This window comes from Microtus ochrogaster, chromosome 6 (assembly GCF_000317375.1).
Source record: "Microtus ochrogaster isolate Prairie Vole_2 chromosome 6, MicOch1.0, whole genome shotgun sequence".
Taxonomy (NCBI): Eukaryota; Metazoa; Chordata; class Mammalia; order Rodentia; family Cricetidae; genus Microtus; species Microtus ochrogaster.
Window position 1 is genome coordinate 78,552,104 of NC_022013.1, and position 15,891 is coordinate 78,567,994.

The following is a 15,891-nucleotide window of genomic DNA, read 5'->3' on the forward strand; positions in this document are numbered from 1 at the left end:
TGTCCTCAGGGGTGGTCTCAGAATGGAAGGTGTCCTCAGGGGTGGTCTCAGAATGGAAGGTGTCCTCAGGGGTGGTCCTGGAGTGGAAAGTGTCCTCAGGGGTGGTCTCAGAGTAAGAGGTCCAGTTGAAATGCCATGTCCCTTGAAGGCTGATAGCCAGGCTGGCCTGGCCAGTAGCATTAGAGAACTGTGTATGTCTGAGCCCAGGCGATACCCACATGTGAATAACAGTACAGGAACCCCAGGACAGACAGGGTCACCCATGGCCAGCCTGTGTGAAGAGGCAAAGAGGAAGAATGGTTAGCAGGCCTGGGCAGGCCTTTCCCTCCCTCACAGGCAAACTGTCCTCTGAGGAGAGGGTAACTGAAATACAGGCCTGCCAGAAAGCCAGCTTTGTCTGCACCCAGCAGGCGGGATCCTGAGTGCTCACAGGGGTCACCTGGAAGTGGCGGTACATTACTGGAAGGCAAGCATACTTAGAAATAGGGCGTGCGATTAAGGAGCAGATCTTGTGGAAACTAAAGCAAATAACCAGGAGAAAAGCCTTGTTTGTGGGAACCATGTTAAGTCTTCAAATGCAGACTGGCTGTCACACTGAATACAACGCCATTATTTTAGTGCATAGAATTATTAAATTAAAGATTAAATATCAGATTTCAAAACTCAGAACTTGGGCTGGAGAGATGGCTCAACAGTTAGACCACTTGCTGCTCTCGCAGGGGATGGGAGTTCAGTTCCTAGAAACCCTATAGTGGCTCCTAACTGCCTCTAACTCCAGTTTCAGGGAATTTAATGCCCTATTCTGGCCTCCATAGTCTTTGCTGTATATGGTACATATACAAGCACTTAGACACACACGTGCATACACACACATACACACACACTCCTACACACACATTAAATAAACAGAAAACAACCAAATAAATAGTAAATCATGTGGGGGAAACAAACCTCAGAGTTTGGGGTTGGAGAAGTGACTCAGCCATTAAGAGCACTTGCTGCTCTTACAGAGGACCTGGGTTCAGTTCCTAGCAGCCACACGGCAGCTCACAACTGTTTGTGAATCCCATTTTAGGGGCTCAAATACCTTCTTCTGGCCTCTATGATACCAGGAACACACAGAGCACACATATGTATATGCAGATAGAACATTCATACATGTAAATAAAAATAAATAAATCTTTAAAGACAGGCCTCAGAGCTTTTAGCAGCTCCTTCAGGTATCTTAGGATACCTGACCTGCCCTTGTTTTTAATATTAATGTCAAATGTTCTTGGGAACGTTAGAGAACTGGAGGCGATATGGAATATACAGAAGCCAAACTCTACAGATTCAGTGCTGAGTTAGAGGTGCCCCCATGCCAACTTAGGTAAGACAGACACACACAGTGGGGCTCAGAGGTGTGTCCATGCCACCTTGGGTAAGACAGACATACACAGTAGACCTAGGGGTGTGTTCATGCCACCTCAGATAAGATAGGCACACACAGTAGGGCTTAAAGGTGCTCCCATGCCACCTCAGGTAAGACAGGCACACATGGTAGGGCTTACTACAATCCTCCTAAGCACTAAGTAACATTAAAGAGTGGACAAAGCCCATTTAAGCTGAAGCACATGGGAAGAGTACCTCAAGCCACCAAGGGACAAGGCTCATGTGACAAGATCGCTGCATAGGTCTGAGGGCAAGTAAGGTATGGGTGGGAAAGGGTTCTGATCCTAGCCATTAGCTGTCATTTTTATTAATGTGAGCTTTATGTCCCTGTGGCGGGTTCAAGTTCAGGCCCCAGCTCTGCCATCCCAGCCTTGACAAAGTCACAAATCTCGAAGGTTAGACGAGTGTTACAGAAACATCCTAACTATCACACTTATAAATGCTGAGTGAAATGTCACACAGCTCTGCATGGTGACAGGAATGTGGTAGTCACTAGAGAAAAGGAAGCGGTGAGAGAGGTAAGGGACACAGAAGTGGATCTCTTGCAAGATCAGCGGACAACAGGGACATCGAACCTGGTCTTCTTCCCACCCTTGCCTAGGCTGGCTTCCAGACAGCATCAGCATGATGGCCCAGCCCGTGTCTGCTAGTGCGTGTGTTATCCATGGCTGTAACTAATACCCACAAACTAATGGATTAAAACAGCTCAGATACAATCTCTGATAGTCTTCCAGTCCAGAATTCTGAAACCAAGGTGTTGGCAGACCACATTCCCTTTGGAGGTTCCAGGCGGGTCTTATTCCTTGGTTCTTCCAGCTTCTAGCAGTTCCTGGCCTTCCTGTGGCTCTAAACATGGCCTCTGTCTTTGTGTGGCCACCTGCCCTTGTTTCTGAGTCCTCACTTCTTGTGTGGACGTGGGTCCCCGACACTCTGCCCTGATGATTGCTTTACAACTCTTAGCTAGTTACATCTGAAATGACTGTATTTCCAACTGTTGACATATCTAGAGATTCCTGGAACATGTGAATTTGGGAGGAGAGGGGATATTGCTCAAGACAGTTGGGTATTTTTCTGGCATTTCCAGGGGGTTCTATGAGTCTAGAGACCTGCAACTTGCTTCACTCTGGTGTCGCTACCTTGTGCGCACAAGGACCCCAGTTCCATCACTACAACCCATGTGAAAAATGCAGAAATGTGGTGGCATGGACGTGAAATTCCCGCCCTGGGGAGGTGGAGACAGGTGGGTCCTTCAGGCTCGCTGCCAGAGCAGCGAGAGATCCTGTCTCCAAAGAATGACAGTCCGGCTAGAGAGACGGCTCAGCAGTTAACGACACTGGCTGTTCTTCAATTCCCAGCATGTGAATGATAGTTTACAATCATCTGGAGCTCCAGGCACATGATACACGCATGTCCTCACGCACCAGTGTCCCTCCCACATGACACGTGAGGAGAAATGGTGCTGCCACCGTGGCGACCACTATGGAGATTCCTCCAGACATCAAATCAAACATAGAATTATAATACATGTGACTAAAGAATGCAAAGCAGAACCTACAAGAGATATTTGCACACACACATGGCCACAACATAGTCACAAAGAGACAAGCAACTCAAGCTGGCGGGTGAGTTGATAACTGATGTGCACACACACATACCAGCGAGAAGCAAATTCTGACAGATGTAACAGCCTCCATGGAACTTGTAGATATCATGTTATGTAATAAGCCAGACACAAAGGAACAAATCTCTGATCCCACTTATATGAGGCCCCAGACTGGCCAAGTTCATAGACAGAAGGATCAAGCAGTAGCAGGGGCTAGAAGAAGAGAGGAATGAGAAGCACTTGATGGAGACAAAGTTTCAGTTTTGGGTGACAGCTACGTGACAATGCAAATGTTCTTAATGTTCCTGAACTACATTTAAAAATAGCTAAAACCATATTTTTAAGTTATGTAAAATTTACCACAATAAAATAGGAGGCCAAAGCCCCTGAGAAAATAATATATAGTAAATGAGTCCATTTATATAAATTTCAAACTGATTGCAATGACAACAATCAGTGGTTACCAGGAGCATGGGTGCAAATGTCTCCTGCTGATGAAACAGTTTCATCAAGTTCCTCATCCATCCCCGCCCCCTCATTTCTCTTCTGAGCTAAAGTCTGGGCACAGTGTAGCCCATGCTAGCCTCCAACTTGTGATCATCCTGCCTCTGCCTCCCCAGTGCTGGGCTCGTACGTTTGCACCTTCACACCAGGCAAACGTTTTATAGTTTGATAGTGAGAATGATTTCAAATGTTTACTCCACAGCTGGCAAACATCCACCCAACGTACATATGAACATTTTCACTATGGTTTTCAATGATGCTAGAACAAAACCCTCAAAACCGATCTGACATTACAAGTCATAGACTGGCGGCATTGGGCTGTGACATCCTGGGCTGTAGACATCCCAAGGAGCTCAAACAGAGCACATGAAGAAACATGGTTTGGTTTTTAGATGAGGTGGAGTGTTCAGCCCTGCGTCTTCCCAGGGAGGGTTTTTTTGAGAGTGTCAGGGCCTGATTCTGGGCTCCTGGAGCCCCCCCTTCCTCCACCAGGGCATTTCAGATGCTCCTTCTTCTCCCTGCAGTTTGGCAGAGGACAGGCTGACATAGCTGAGTCAGCACACATCAGTATCCCATGGAGAAATCAATCCACATCTCATGCTATGGGGGTGAACTGCATGCTGGGGAATGCAGGGGCTGTCAGTCACCCCATCAAAGGCCCACTGAGCTATGTGCTTCTCAGCACTTGAGTTGTCACCTTGCTCTCTCAGACGCCACAGCCCACTGTTTACCATTTCTCAAAGCAAACAGTCTGGGGGCCAGCAGGTGAACATGACTGACAGGGATACAGCCCTCTGGCCCAGCCTCTCAGTCAACAGCACCATGTGTCCTGTCCATGTGCAAAGCTTACAAACGTGACAGACTCTGCTACGTTTACAAGATCACACGCTCAGGTAGTCCTTTCAATGCAGAGGTATAAATGGCTGTTCTTTTTAAAGGAAACAAAAAAACATTGAAGTTCGTGACGGGAATGTGTTTTCAGGGACTATGCTATAGAATCTGGGTAAAACACAACATTGGGAACTGGGCAGATGGCTCAGTGGGTCATGTGCAAAGGGCTTGCTATGCAAGTATGGGGACCTGAATTCAACCCCAGCACCTATGTAAGAGCAGGTATAATGGCATGCCTCTGTAAACCCAGTGCTGGGGAGACACAGGTGATTTCTGGGAGTCACCCGCCAGTCAGCCCAGCCAAAATAGCTAGCTCCTGGTTCAGTGAAGATGTTATCCCAAAAAACAAAATGGGATGAGTTAGAAGGAGATCCCTAAGGTTGAACATGTACAGGTGTGCATATCTGCACATGTATGTATAACACACACAGATATATACCACATAACATACCGTACATGTACATACATGTCGCTCCACATGCACCGACCACACAGATGCATACAGAGACATACACACATATAGAGATATATCACAGGCATGCACATGCACGCGTACGCACACACACATATACTACACATACTATATACACACACAGATGCCCCCCACATGCACACACAGAGAGACATACACATATACACAGAGACATGTCACAGAAAGACACATACATATACACAGCACACACAGGCACAATAGAAGTTCTTGTTCAATGCTACACCACCTCTAAAGGGCCCCCAGCTCATTCCCATGCTTGAAGGTAAGATTTAATCCTAGAGTTGGCAAAACTATATCACACTGTCCTGTCTTTTTATAAAATCTATTACTATTATCTGTAACTAAAACCGCCTTAGCTTATCTCCATCCACCCAAGCAAGCGTTCCAGCCAGAGGCCCCTGCACCTTCTGTCCACTGTCCCTGTAAGCTCCCTGGTACCCACTGACCACCTCCTGGTGGACAATTTTCCTGAGGGTTGAGGAATACCAACACGGGACCCTCATAGATGGACTCAAGGTTTTTATAGCTGATAGGCCCCCCTTCCTGGTTCCATGAAGCCACTGAGTCTCTCCATGAGACTCAAAGCCATTCTGAGAAAGGAAAAGAGCCACAAAGTTCAAAGGTAACAAGGTCTGCGGCCTCCTGATGCACCGTCCTCCAGCTGGAACAAAGGTCCCAGCCTGTCCTGGTTAAGGTCACCCTCCACAAAGAGCCTCTGCCAACAGGTTGGCTCAAATATGTCTGGCCAACAGGAAAACTGAATAAGGAGTTGATTCTAGGAACTGGTGAAGAAGAAAGAGTCCAGAGTCTTGGGGGTTGATGGATTTGGGGGCTAAAGAGCAGATTCTCTCTCACTGAGATCAACCCCAGGCAGAACTCTCAGGGCCCATGGAGCAGGTACATAGAGACGGCACCAGTGTTAAATATCTGCACACCTGTCAACCACAGAAGCAGCTTCTTCGCAGCCTGTGCTGCTCACTCTCCAGTCAGAGGAAGGCACCTCTCTCCTTAGCTCTCACCTCATCCCAGAAGCACAGGTGCCTGCCTAGGCTCTCTCTGCCCCTCTCATGAGGTCTAATATCACCATGCCATCCATTATTCAAATGCCCTTTTGCAGGACTGCTTTCATGGAAAGCGCAGCTCCCGACAGCATAGTGTATTTAACGATGTGCAGATCCAGTGAGTGGGGGTGAGCAGGACGGCAAGGTGCTTCACTTAAATCCTATTTACTCCAGTGGTGGCAGCCAGATCCCGTAAGCCATTCATCAAATGATCGTGAGCCCAAGGCCCTTCTTCCTGGACTAAATTTAGATCTTTAATAAGCTGTGGGGCAGGAACCTTTTCCCGGCAGAGGGCTGGCTACTGATTCAGGGACAGGCTCATGAGATGTGCAAAGTTGGCCAGGCATCGATGCCGGTGAGTTGCTGAGCGCATTCCAAACACCCCAGGGGAACAGATGGAAGTTCTGAGGAATAATGTCATACTAAAACCCAGGTTTTCAGACCTTACCTGTCTCTTTCCCATCCTCTGATGAGAAAAAAAAAAAGCAAAAACAAAAAATAGACAAAACTCCAAACGATTCTTGTGTGATTGCAATGGAAACCCAAGGGTAAGGAGGCTGCATCCATGTACCCACAGAGTCACATTTAAAGCCAGGAAGGGAGGGGGCAGCAGAGAAGGCAAGGCTCAGGTTCCCTGGGGCATGGATGCTGTGAGTGTAAGGCCATACTTGTCCAGAGACTGCAGGATGCTGAAGGAAAGGCCTCTGCCACAGCTGCTCCTCAGTAGACTACAGGCGGACATCCCTCAAGATCCAACTGTTTCCAGTTCTGTCCAATCTCAGCAGGAAGCATACATCCTATCTCTTAGTGACAGAAAGACTAAGGACCATCCAGCCGATTTGCAGACTCACTTCAAAGTGCACCTGACTGCGGGGCTCTGAAATGCGACCTGCCTCAGGTTAAGGCAGCTGGGCTCGAAGCAGGCCGTCTCCCAGCCTGTTCTTGCCTGCTTTCAATCTCATGCTATCCCCTGACCCCAGGTACCCAAGGTCACTCACAAGAGGTCACACAAGTCACAGCATCTAACTCTCTTGGGCGCCCCTGTTCCTGAGACCTTCGCCGCCCCACAAGGGGGAGTGAGAAACTGTGCTAAGTCCTGTTCCTCCATTAGTGTTGGGTTCTGCCTGTATGTGTGAAGGGCTCATCCCAGGCGCTCAGATGACCCTTTTAACAACACCATCAAAGTCATTGTCATTGGACTCCGGCTATGGCCTGACCCCAGAGCTCCAGCAGGGGGACAGAGCCAGGCCCCCCAGGGAGCACCCTGTCATCCTCAGCAGCGTTTCTTGCTAGGGTGTTGTGTGCTCATTTGAAACAGCACCCACAGCAGCCTGTATAAATCACCTTGTTCACAGTCAATTTCACATCCTGATGAAGCCAACCCCTGTGCATATCTCTTCCTGTCCCAGCTCCCGGCACAGCGGCAGGCGTGTACCCAAGCGCTCACTGCCATAAAGTAAAATTATTTCATGTGACATTGAGGGGTTGAGAAGAACAGCCCAGAGTCACTCATCTTGATCTAGACAGGAACGCAGAGGTGGAGCCAACAAACACATTTTCTCTCTCCAGGGCCACGGGGGTGGGGTATCTGCTTCCCAGGAAACTGTCTGCAACATTGTTGCTACTCTGCTACACTGTGGCCAAGGCTGCCCAGTCACGGGTTTTCCAACGGTTTCTCCTCCTTAGCTTCGGCTGCTTGTACATCCTCAGAGACTGTGGTTCATGGTTAATTCATAACCAAGCTATGCAACATGGTGGGTGCTGCCCACCTATCATATGGGTTAAGGAAAGCTGCCTCCTGACAGAAAAGGCCATGAGCTGAGAGTCCAGTGCTTTTGCGTATCTACATCTGAACAGGAGCTGTGTTATCCTCAGGCAAGCCTGTCAAGACCTTGGTGGATGCCTGAGGCAGCAGGCTTTCTTCTACACACGTAGCTGCAACATACTTCAACTCGAAGCCAAACACAATGAGAAATGAACAAGCCATAGCAAAGCAAACCAGTGTAACAACATACAGCCATACATCCAGTGACTGCGGTCTCTCTGCTAGTGTCCTGTTGTTCATATGTGATAAGATGAAGGAGGTGAATGACACAGGCATGTGGTGTAGCAGTAGGCTATTGCCGATTGCTGGGTCAGGAGGAGGGCGCCTGCTTATACAAGCCCGGCTCCCTGAACTGGTGGCAGTAACATAGCGTGGGCATACTGACTGGAGGGGTGACTCATACCCAGGGTGGGACGGGGTAGGACGATGTGATGTTTTATCATGGTTTTCAGATTCACAGCCAGAAATTTATGAATTATTTCTAGAATTGCTCGTTTGATATATATTTGGACTGAGGTTGAGCACAGACTTCAGAGCTGAATTCTCAGAAGGACCCATAGAGGAGAACTGAGGAGATGGCCTAGTGGGGAAAATGTCTCCTTTGCAATTATGAGGACTTGAGTGACATCTTCAGCCCTGTGGTCTACGTCTGTGACCCCAGGACTAGGGGGACAGGCAATAGGATCCCTGGGGCTTGCTGGCCAGCCTATCTGTCCCCACAGGAAGGCACCCAGCATCCATATGTGCTCTCCACATCCACAGTACACACAGCAGACAGAGGCTGCACTTTCCTGAAGGAGGAATCCCCTTCCTTCTTCCCAGGACTCACATGGTGAAAGAACGGTGAGCCACCTTTCAGTTCCCATTCATAAAACTGCACGGCCCTCCTCAGGCTAACTAAAATGCAAAGGGTCCAAGCCACACCCACACATCATCTATCTGTTTGGCTTCTGTTTCCCAGATGGTAGGATGTAGTCAGTAGACAGAAATGCCTGGGGATCATCTGCACTTGTCGGTGTGATGGGAGGAAGACACCTGGTGTGTGCTTACCATGACTCCCTAGACACACGGACGATGGCAGGGCAGAGATGTGTGCCACCCTATACCTACCGCTGTAGCTGATGTCAGCGAATCCTCCAGAAGGCTCTAGCAAGGGAGGGAATCACTGTTGGGACCATGTGCACATCTGTAAAGGGGGATAGGGGTGGGCAAGTGTATCTGGTGTGTTCCATGCCTAGCACAGCTGTTATAATAAAGATCCCAATGAACTCAGCTTGAATTCTGGAACAAAGAGAACCAACGGCAGGCTCCCAACAGCAGAAGCTGCTTCCTGGAGCTCTCAGCACCACAGTGGGCTGGGAACCGAGGGAGCCACCCGAGCAAGGAAGGAGGTGTTCCTGCCTGCTGTCAAAATCACTGTGTTCCCACTTCGCCAGCCCACCAACTGACTCTTCAGAAGTCTGCTTTGCTGACAGGTACACTGTGGAATGGGACAGAGTTTAAAGTTGGGGTTCACAGAGGGAGAACTCTCCCTTCCAGCGGTCACTGCTTCTAGGGCAGGAGTGGCACCGGGCTTGGCAGCACCATCACTGCTCTCTCGTGCCCACTCCCACCACTGAGCCAGTGACACAGGCTGGCTGTGGTGTTCCTCGGAGGGTACTGAGCCAACCATCAGTGCAGATTTGAACCGAGGCTACCTTTTGCCGTCTCAGGAGAGTCCCAGAAGAATGTGGGTTCCACATGTACACACGGCGTTTGAGACGGGCTTCTCAGCTTTAGCTCCTGGAGCAGAGGGATGGGAGAGGCAGAGGCAAAGGCAAGGTCTGGGCTCAGGGAACGTGACGGTGAGGACAGTGTCCCCAGCCTGCCTGTCCTCTCTCTGCTGGTCAAAGGGCTGCAGGCGGCTCATGCTCCAGGGTGCTGAGACCAGGCAAAGGTCTGGGGAGGCAGAACAGGCCATGACCCAGGCCCCCTCTCTCCTCAAAGTGCATCCAGACTCACTATGGATGGAGCAAGGGTTCTTATGTCACTGTCCTGTGAAGACGAAGGGACCCTGAGGGGTCATCCTATGAAAGTCACGCACCCTGGAGAGCCAGGGTTCTGCTGACAGTCACAGGGTTTTCAGCTGCCATGGGCGCCCTTCCCTAAGGACCCACTTCCTCCAGAATCTCAGGCCACAGAGCCTTGTGGGATCATGGAGGAACACAACCACTGGACCAGGACAGGAGCCAAGGTCACTGCTGCTGTCATCTTGGGAAATGGGGACTGGGAGGGGCATTCAGCTTAACATGGGGGTGAGACGAGGCTTATGAGCAGAACATCCAGGCCGAGAGTTCTGAGGCGTGCTGACCGAGACAGTTCACAGGCACAACACGGGTAGGCCTGGAAGGACCCTCCATGTAGGTGTGTGACAAGCCAACGCCCCACGCGGAAAAAGGTCACAAGGTCACTGGGAAAGGGAATCAGACTTATTCTTTGTCACTCCAGAAGGCAGAACCAGGGCCAGTGGGTCACAGGCAACCTCTTAACCCCCCTCCCCCCATGAAAAGTGAGCTTCCTGGTCCTCATGATGCAACCTTCAGGCAATGTAGGTGTCTCTCAATAGAAAGGTGAACACAGAAGTCTGTCTCCGGGGGTGGGCAAGTTAGGGGCGCTGGCTGATGTTGGGGGATATTATTTTCAGGTGTGTGGCTTTTGTTCACACTGCATCTGTGAAGCTGTGTCACTGTGCCTGTCTGAAACACTTGGTCCTAATAAAGAGATGAACAGCCAATAGCAAGGCAGGAGCAAGGATAGGCGGGGCTGGCAGGAACAAGGATAGGCGGGGCTGGCAGGAACAAGGGTAAGGCGGGGCTGGCAGGCAGAGAGGATAAATGGAAGGAGGAGCAAGAGAACCAGGAGAGGAGGACATGGGGGCAGCCACCCAGCTACACAGCAAGACACAGAGAAAGAGTAAGGTACACAGAATACAGAAAGATAAAAGCCCAGAGGCAAAAGGTAGCTGGGATAATTTAAGATAAGAAAAGCTGACAAGAAGCAAGCCAAGCGAAGGCCGGGCATTCTTAAGTAATAATAAGCCACCTGCCTCCGTGTGATTAGCTGGGAGCTGGATGGTGGGCCCCTCAAAAAGCCAAAAGAGTAAAATATCACACAATAGGCTGACACTTCCCTGTGACACAAACGCCCTCAAGTCATCCTTCCTCCCTGGGGAAGCAGATGACAAGTCCACTTACAAACATATGGCTACGGGCTCAGGCTTAGGCTGGACAGGAGACCTGTGTCACAGAGCAGGTGGTGCCCCTGCAACCCATGACTGCGTCAGAAGGCGGAGTCTCAGGGTTGACGTATACGCGAGGTGACTCATGCCTTTCTCAGCTCTTGGATGACGCAGAAAGAAGCTCATGTATCTAAAAGGCCTCCCTCGGAAGAACAGCGTGTTCGCTTTGGTTCCATGCTCTGTCTGATGGCCCCAAGGGTAGGTCTGCTGGGGACAGCAGGCACATGCCATTGGATACTGGACTCCAGCTGGTATGCATATTCGCTTCTCACTCCAAGGATCTTTCCAACAGCTCTAAGCAGTGGGTAAGCTGGACTTTTGGATCTGCTAGGGCCCTCTGCAGGGCAGACACTGAGGGAAGTCCAGCCTTCCTGTTCACGGCTGCTCTGCTGGGAATCTACACTAGAGCTGGCCACAGGCAGAGAGGCCTGGATGTGGTGCGGAAGTGGAGGGAAGCAGCCTGGAGCTTGTAAGTTAGGGTAGGAGGTCTTCAGGCTCGATAGAGGGACTGTGCTTCTCTTCTGGGCTGATAGCCACTGCAACACCAAAAATCAACTCTGAAATATATGCTGGGTTTGCATGTAAATACCACACTGTCCCTTTATCTTTTTTAATGGTTCCACACCTTGGCCATTTCCATAAATGTGTGTTGTGTGGTGGTCTGACTGAAAAAGGTCCTCCGCCGTCTCATGTCCCCAGTGGGGGTAGTGTCTGGGGAGGCTGGGAATCTTTAGGAGGAAGTGTGACCGTGAGGCGTGGGCTTTGAAGGTGTAGAGCCTCACCCTATCCCCCGAATTCTCTCTGCGTTTCCTGTGTGTGGATGAAAATGTGAACGGCCAGCGTCCTGTTTCTGCCACCATGTCTCCCTCTCCCCCGACAGCTACCATGCCGTCCCCACCATGATGGACTCTGTCCCTCTGGAGCCAGAAGCCAGTTACCCCTTTCTTCACCAAGTTGCCTTGCTGCTGTTGTGTCTCAGCAGCTGAAAACTAAGTAACATATCCATATAACGCGACTTCATGCTTTCTCATAGTGTGCCTCCTGCACTGTGGTGGCTTCCAATAGTCCTTCATTCCTGTCCCTTTGCTAGGACAGACAAGGCAGCCGACCGCAAATGTCCTCCCTCACACGTCACAGGTGTGAACTCACATCCGATTGACCGGAAGTGGTGTTTCTGCATCACCTTTCACAGCTCCTCCAAGCTTCCTGCCCTGGGAGGGGTTACCACCCTCACCCCTGCCAGGAGCAGGAAGGGAAGGCGGCATCCTGCCAACCTCAAATGGGGAGTGAAGTTGCAGGGGTTAGAGATGTGGCTCAGCCATAGAGCCCTGCTTAGGCTGTGTGCATCCCCCGGGCCATCACCAGCATTAGCTTCAGGGTGGTGTGAAGAAACACTAAAGTTGGGAATCTTTTCCTTGATTTAATTTCCTTGTCCTGGGAATGCTCTGTTCCCATCCTTTCTCCATTCACCTCCAGGCTGAAGCTGTTCCCTTAACGGACCCATGGGTGTGAAGTCATGACTACATTCACCCTGAAGGGTGTTCTGCAGCTGTCCACCCCAGAAGAAAAAGGCCAAGCCCCGAGTCGGAGGGGCTGCCACAGACGAGGCAGGTCTAGTTGGGAATGGTTGCGATGCAGGGCACAGGGCTGTGGGTGGACGCAGCTGGAACGCATGGGCAAAGCATATGGCCAGCAGCACATCTGCCCTCCAGAGCAGCTTGGGGCTCTGCTGCTTATAATTATTTATTAAGTGAGCAAATCAAAACAAACTACAGTATCATTATCTCAGCAAGGGGGGCACATGAGCCGAGTTGGGAAGGCCATATGCTGTGGTTTTTATTCCACAGGCCCTCAGGCTGTCCAGCTATGCAAAGGGCTGCATTTGCTCCGTCTCTCCTGCCTCCCTCACTACCCCTTCCCTCTGCCTCACCCTGTCACTGCTCTCCCCTCTCGTCCTCTCTCCCTTCTATCCATCCCTTCCACTGACGAACCGCTTTGTACAGACTGAAGGGTGGGCAAAATTTTGCCCCTAGATGGTCCAGTCCATCCCCTAGCTCTGCACACGGGTCAGAGCTAGTCTGTGGCTATAGTGGGTGAAAGCAGGGTTATGTTACTTGGCCTCTACCACATCCCTGCCGTGAATCCACTAACCCATTCTCTGGGTTCCCGTTCCTGCCACTCAAGCCCTCCACCAGGAACAAGTTGAAGAGCATGCTTTATTGACCCTGAGAACCAGAATTTTCCATGTACCTATGCTGATGGTCCTGGCCATGTCACTGAGCCGTTTTGCTCTCTACCCTGAGCAATGCCTACCATGAGGAGGAAGGGGAAGAAGGGGCTTCCTGTTGTAAGCTGTGGGTGCAGAAGGCAGCAGGAGACCCTCAGTCTCAGCAGCACTCTCTTTCTGGGGTCCACAGCACCCCCAGGAAGCTGGTGAAGCTGGTGAAGCGTAGGGGAGGTGCCCAGATGGTGTGGGCTGTAGAAGGAGCTACAGGATGCGTTCCTGCCACCTGGCTCCCGGCCGCCTGGCTAGCTTATGCCCTGAAATAATTACACGGAAACTGTATTCTTTTAAACACTGCCTGGCCCATTATATCTGACCTCTTCTTGGCTAACTCTCATATCTTGCTTAACCCATTTCTAATAATCTGTGTAGCACCACGAGGTGGTGGCTTACCGGGAAAGATTCAGCATGTCTGACCTGGTGGCTGGCTCCATGGCGTCTGCCCCAGAGAGGAGGGGCATGGCGATGGCCTCACTTCCTTCTTCCTCCCAGCATTCTGTTCTGTCTGCTCCACCCACCTAAGGGCTGGCCTATCAAATGGCCAAGGTAGTTTCTTTATTAACCAATGAAATCAACACAAAACAGAAGACCCTCCCACATCGGTGAGCATCAGCCCTGAGAACCACTTCTCTCAGCTCCCTACCTGCCTTGTCCCCCAGCCCTGAGGTGAGCACTCTTCTCTATAGTCAGCAGAGTCTAGGTCACCAAGTGTCCCTGCCGACTTCCCGTTTTCTAGTCCTTGTGTATTTCCGTGTATTAACTCTCTCCTGTTTGACATACCCAGCATGCTCTCTGTTTTCACAGATTAGGCCATCTATAATAGTTTTTATTAACTGATAAAATCTAGAATCACTTATGAGATGGGTCTCTGGGTATGTCTATGGGGTGTTATCTTGATTTGCATAATTGATGTACAAAGATAACCTCCCACCCTCTCACTCCCAGACCCCAAACCTGGTGGATGAGACTACTCCCTGGCTGGATATTGGACAGAAGAGTAGAGAAAGGGGGCCTAGTGCAACATGAACCTACAATTCTCTGTTCTTGATTATAGAGGGGCCAGCTGCTTCAGGCGCCCGCCGCCTTGCCTTCCCGGCCCACAATGAACTATGATCGTTGTGATCAATACAGTATAAACCCTATCTCCTTTAAGTTCCTTCTGTCGGATTATTTTATCACTATAATAGGAAAAGAAACTACGACATCGTCTGACTATGTCCAACAATAGACAGAGGCTGACCAGCGTCTCCACGGCAGCAGGGAGGATTGGTGAGGAGAGCCAATGGCCGCCGAGTCTGGAGAGACGGAGACTTCCATGTACAGCGGCATCCAGACCCCAAGGGCTCAGGTTTTGTGGAGAATCAACTGGAGGAGCGACCATCAACACATCCCCTTTCTGTCTCATGGTCAGTCGTATCTGTTTTACCCATATCACACCAGACTCCCTGAAGGGCTGTTTCTTTCTCCCCAGGGGTGAGACTGTAGCTGACGACCGCCCAGGGCTTTGTAAGACAGCATCTGTCAGTAGATTTCATGTGGCTGGTGATTTTTCTCTTTTTCCTTCTGAGTGTAATCTGAGGATGTGTAAAAGTTTTATTTGGTCCACTCAGACAAAGTAGAAGAGGCAATGCTGCAAGGCCACGGAAGTGCCCAGACTGTGTGCTGCCAGGGCTCATCAGCTCCGGCTTCTCCCTTCATCTCCACTGCTCATAGGAGGGGAGGGTTCAACAGCTTTTCTTGTGAAAGTGGGAACTATCTGTGGCTATCCAGCTACTCTGGAAAAAGACTGAAGACACTGACACCCAAGAACTTCCAGGTGCTCTGATAAGATCTTGAGTTGTATATGATCCCCTTAAACATATTTATAGTTGCTAAATTACAAAGCCACGAGTCAAATACCCCTGTGTTACATTTGCCCTATGTGTGTATATGTGTGAATATGCGTACACGTGTGTGTGCCTGTACATGCGTGCATTTGTGTGTGCACATGCACGTGTGTGAGGGGTAGACATGTACCCATTTGCATGCATGTGTAGGCCAGAGGACACTGTATCCTGCTCTGAGATGGTTTGAATGAGATGACCCCCACAGGCCTCAGGCACTTGAATACTTGGTTCCCAGCTGGTGGCTGTTTGGGGAGGATTAGGAGGTGTGGCCTTGCTGGAGGAGGTGTGTCACTGGGGATGGGCTTTGCAGTTTTTAGAGGCTGGTACCATTTCAAGCTTATTCTCTCTGCTTCTTGTTTATGGATCTCACACTGTGAGTTCTCAGCTGTTGCCCCAGTGCCTGCCTGCCTGCTGCCTCCCTCCCTGCCTGCTGCCTGTCTGCCTGTTGCCTCCCTGCCTGCCTGCTGCCTGCTTGCTTGTCTGCTGGCCCTCTGCCTCCCTGCCTGCCTGGTGCCTGCTGCCTGCCTGCCTGCTGCCTGCCTGCCTGCTGCCTCCCTGCCTGCTGCCTCCCTGCCTGCTGCCTCCCTGCCTGCTGCCTCCCTGCCTGCTGCCTCTCTGCCCTGCTGCCTCTCTGCC

At 50.5% G+C, this 15,891-nt stretch overlaps 1 protein-coding gene across 1 annotated transcript in view; it reads right to left on the bottom strand.

The window, feature by feature from the left end:
- Positions 1-6: 6 nt before the first annotated feature.
- Hhat (hedgehog acyltransferase) overlaps positions 7-15,891 on the bottom strand; it is a 245,988-nt gene continuing 230,103 nt past the window's right edge. Inside the window, exon 12 of the mRNA XM_005348897.3 lies at positions 7-271. Within this exon, the coding sequence (XP_005348954.1) occupies positions 180-271 (92 nt within the window). The 3' untranslated portion in view covers positions 7-179. The remainder of the gene's footprint in view (positions 272-15,891) is intronic.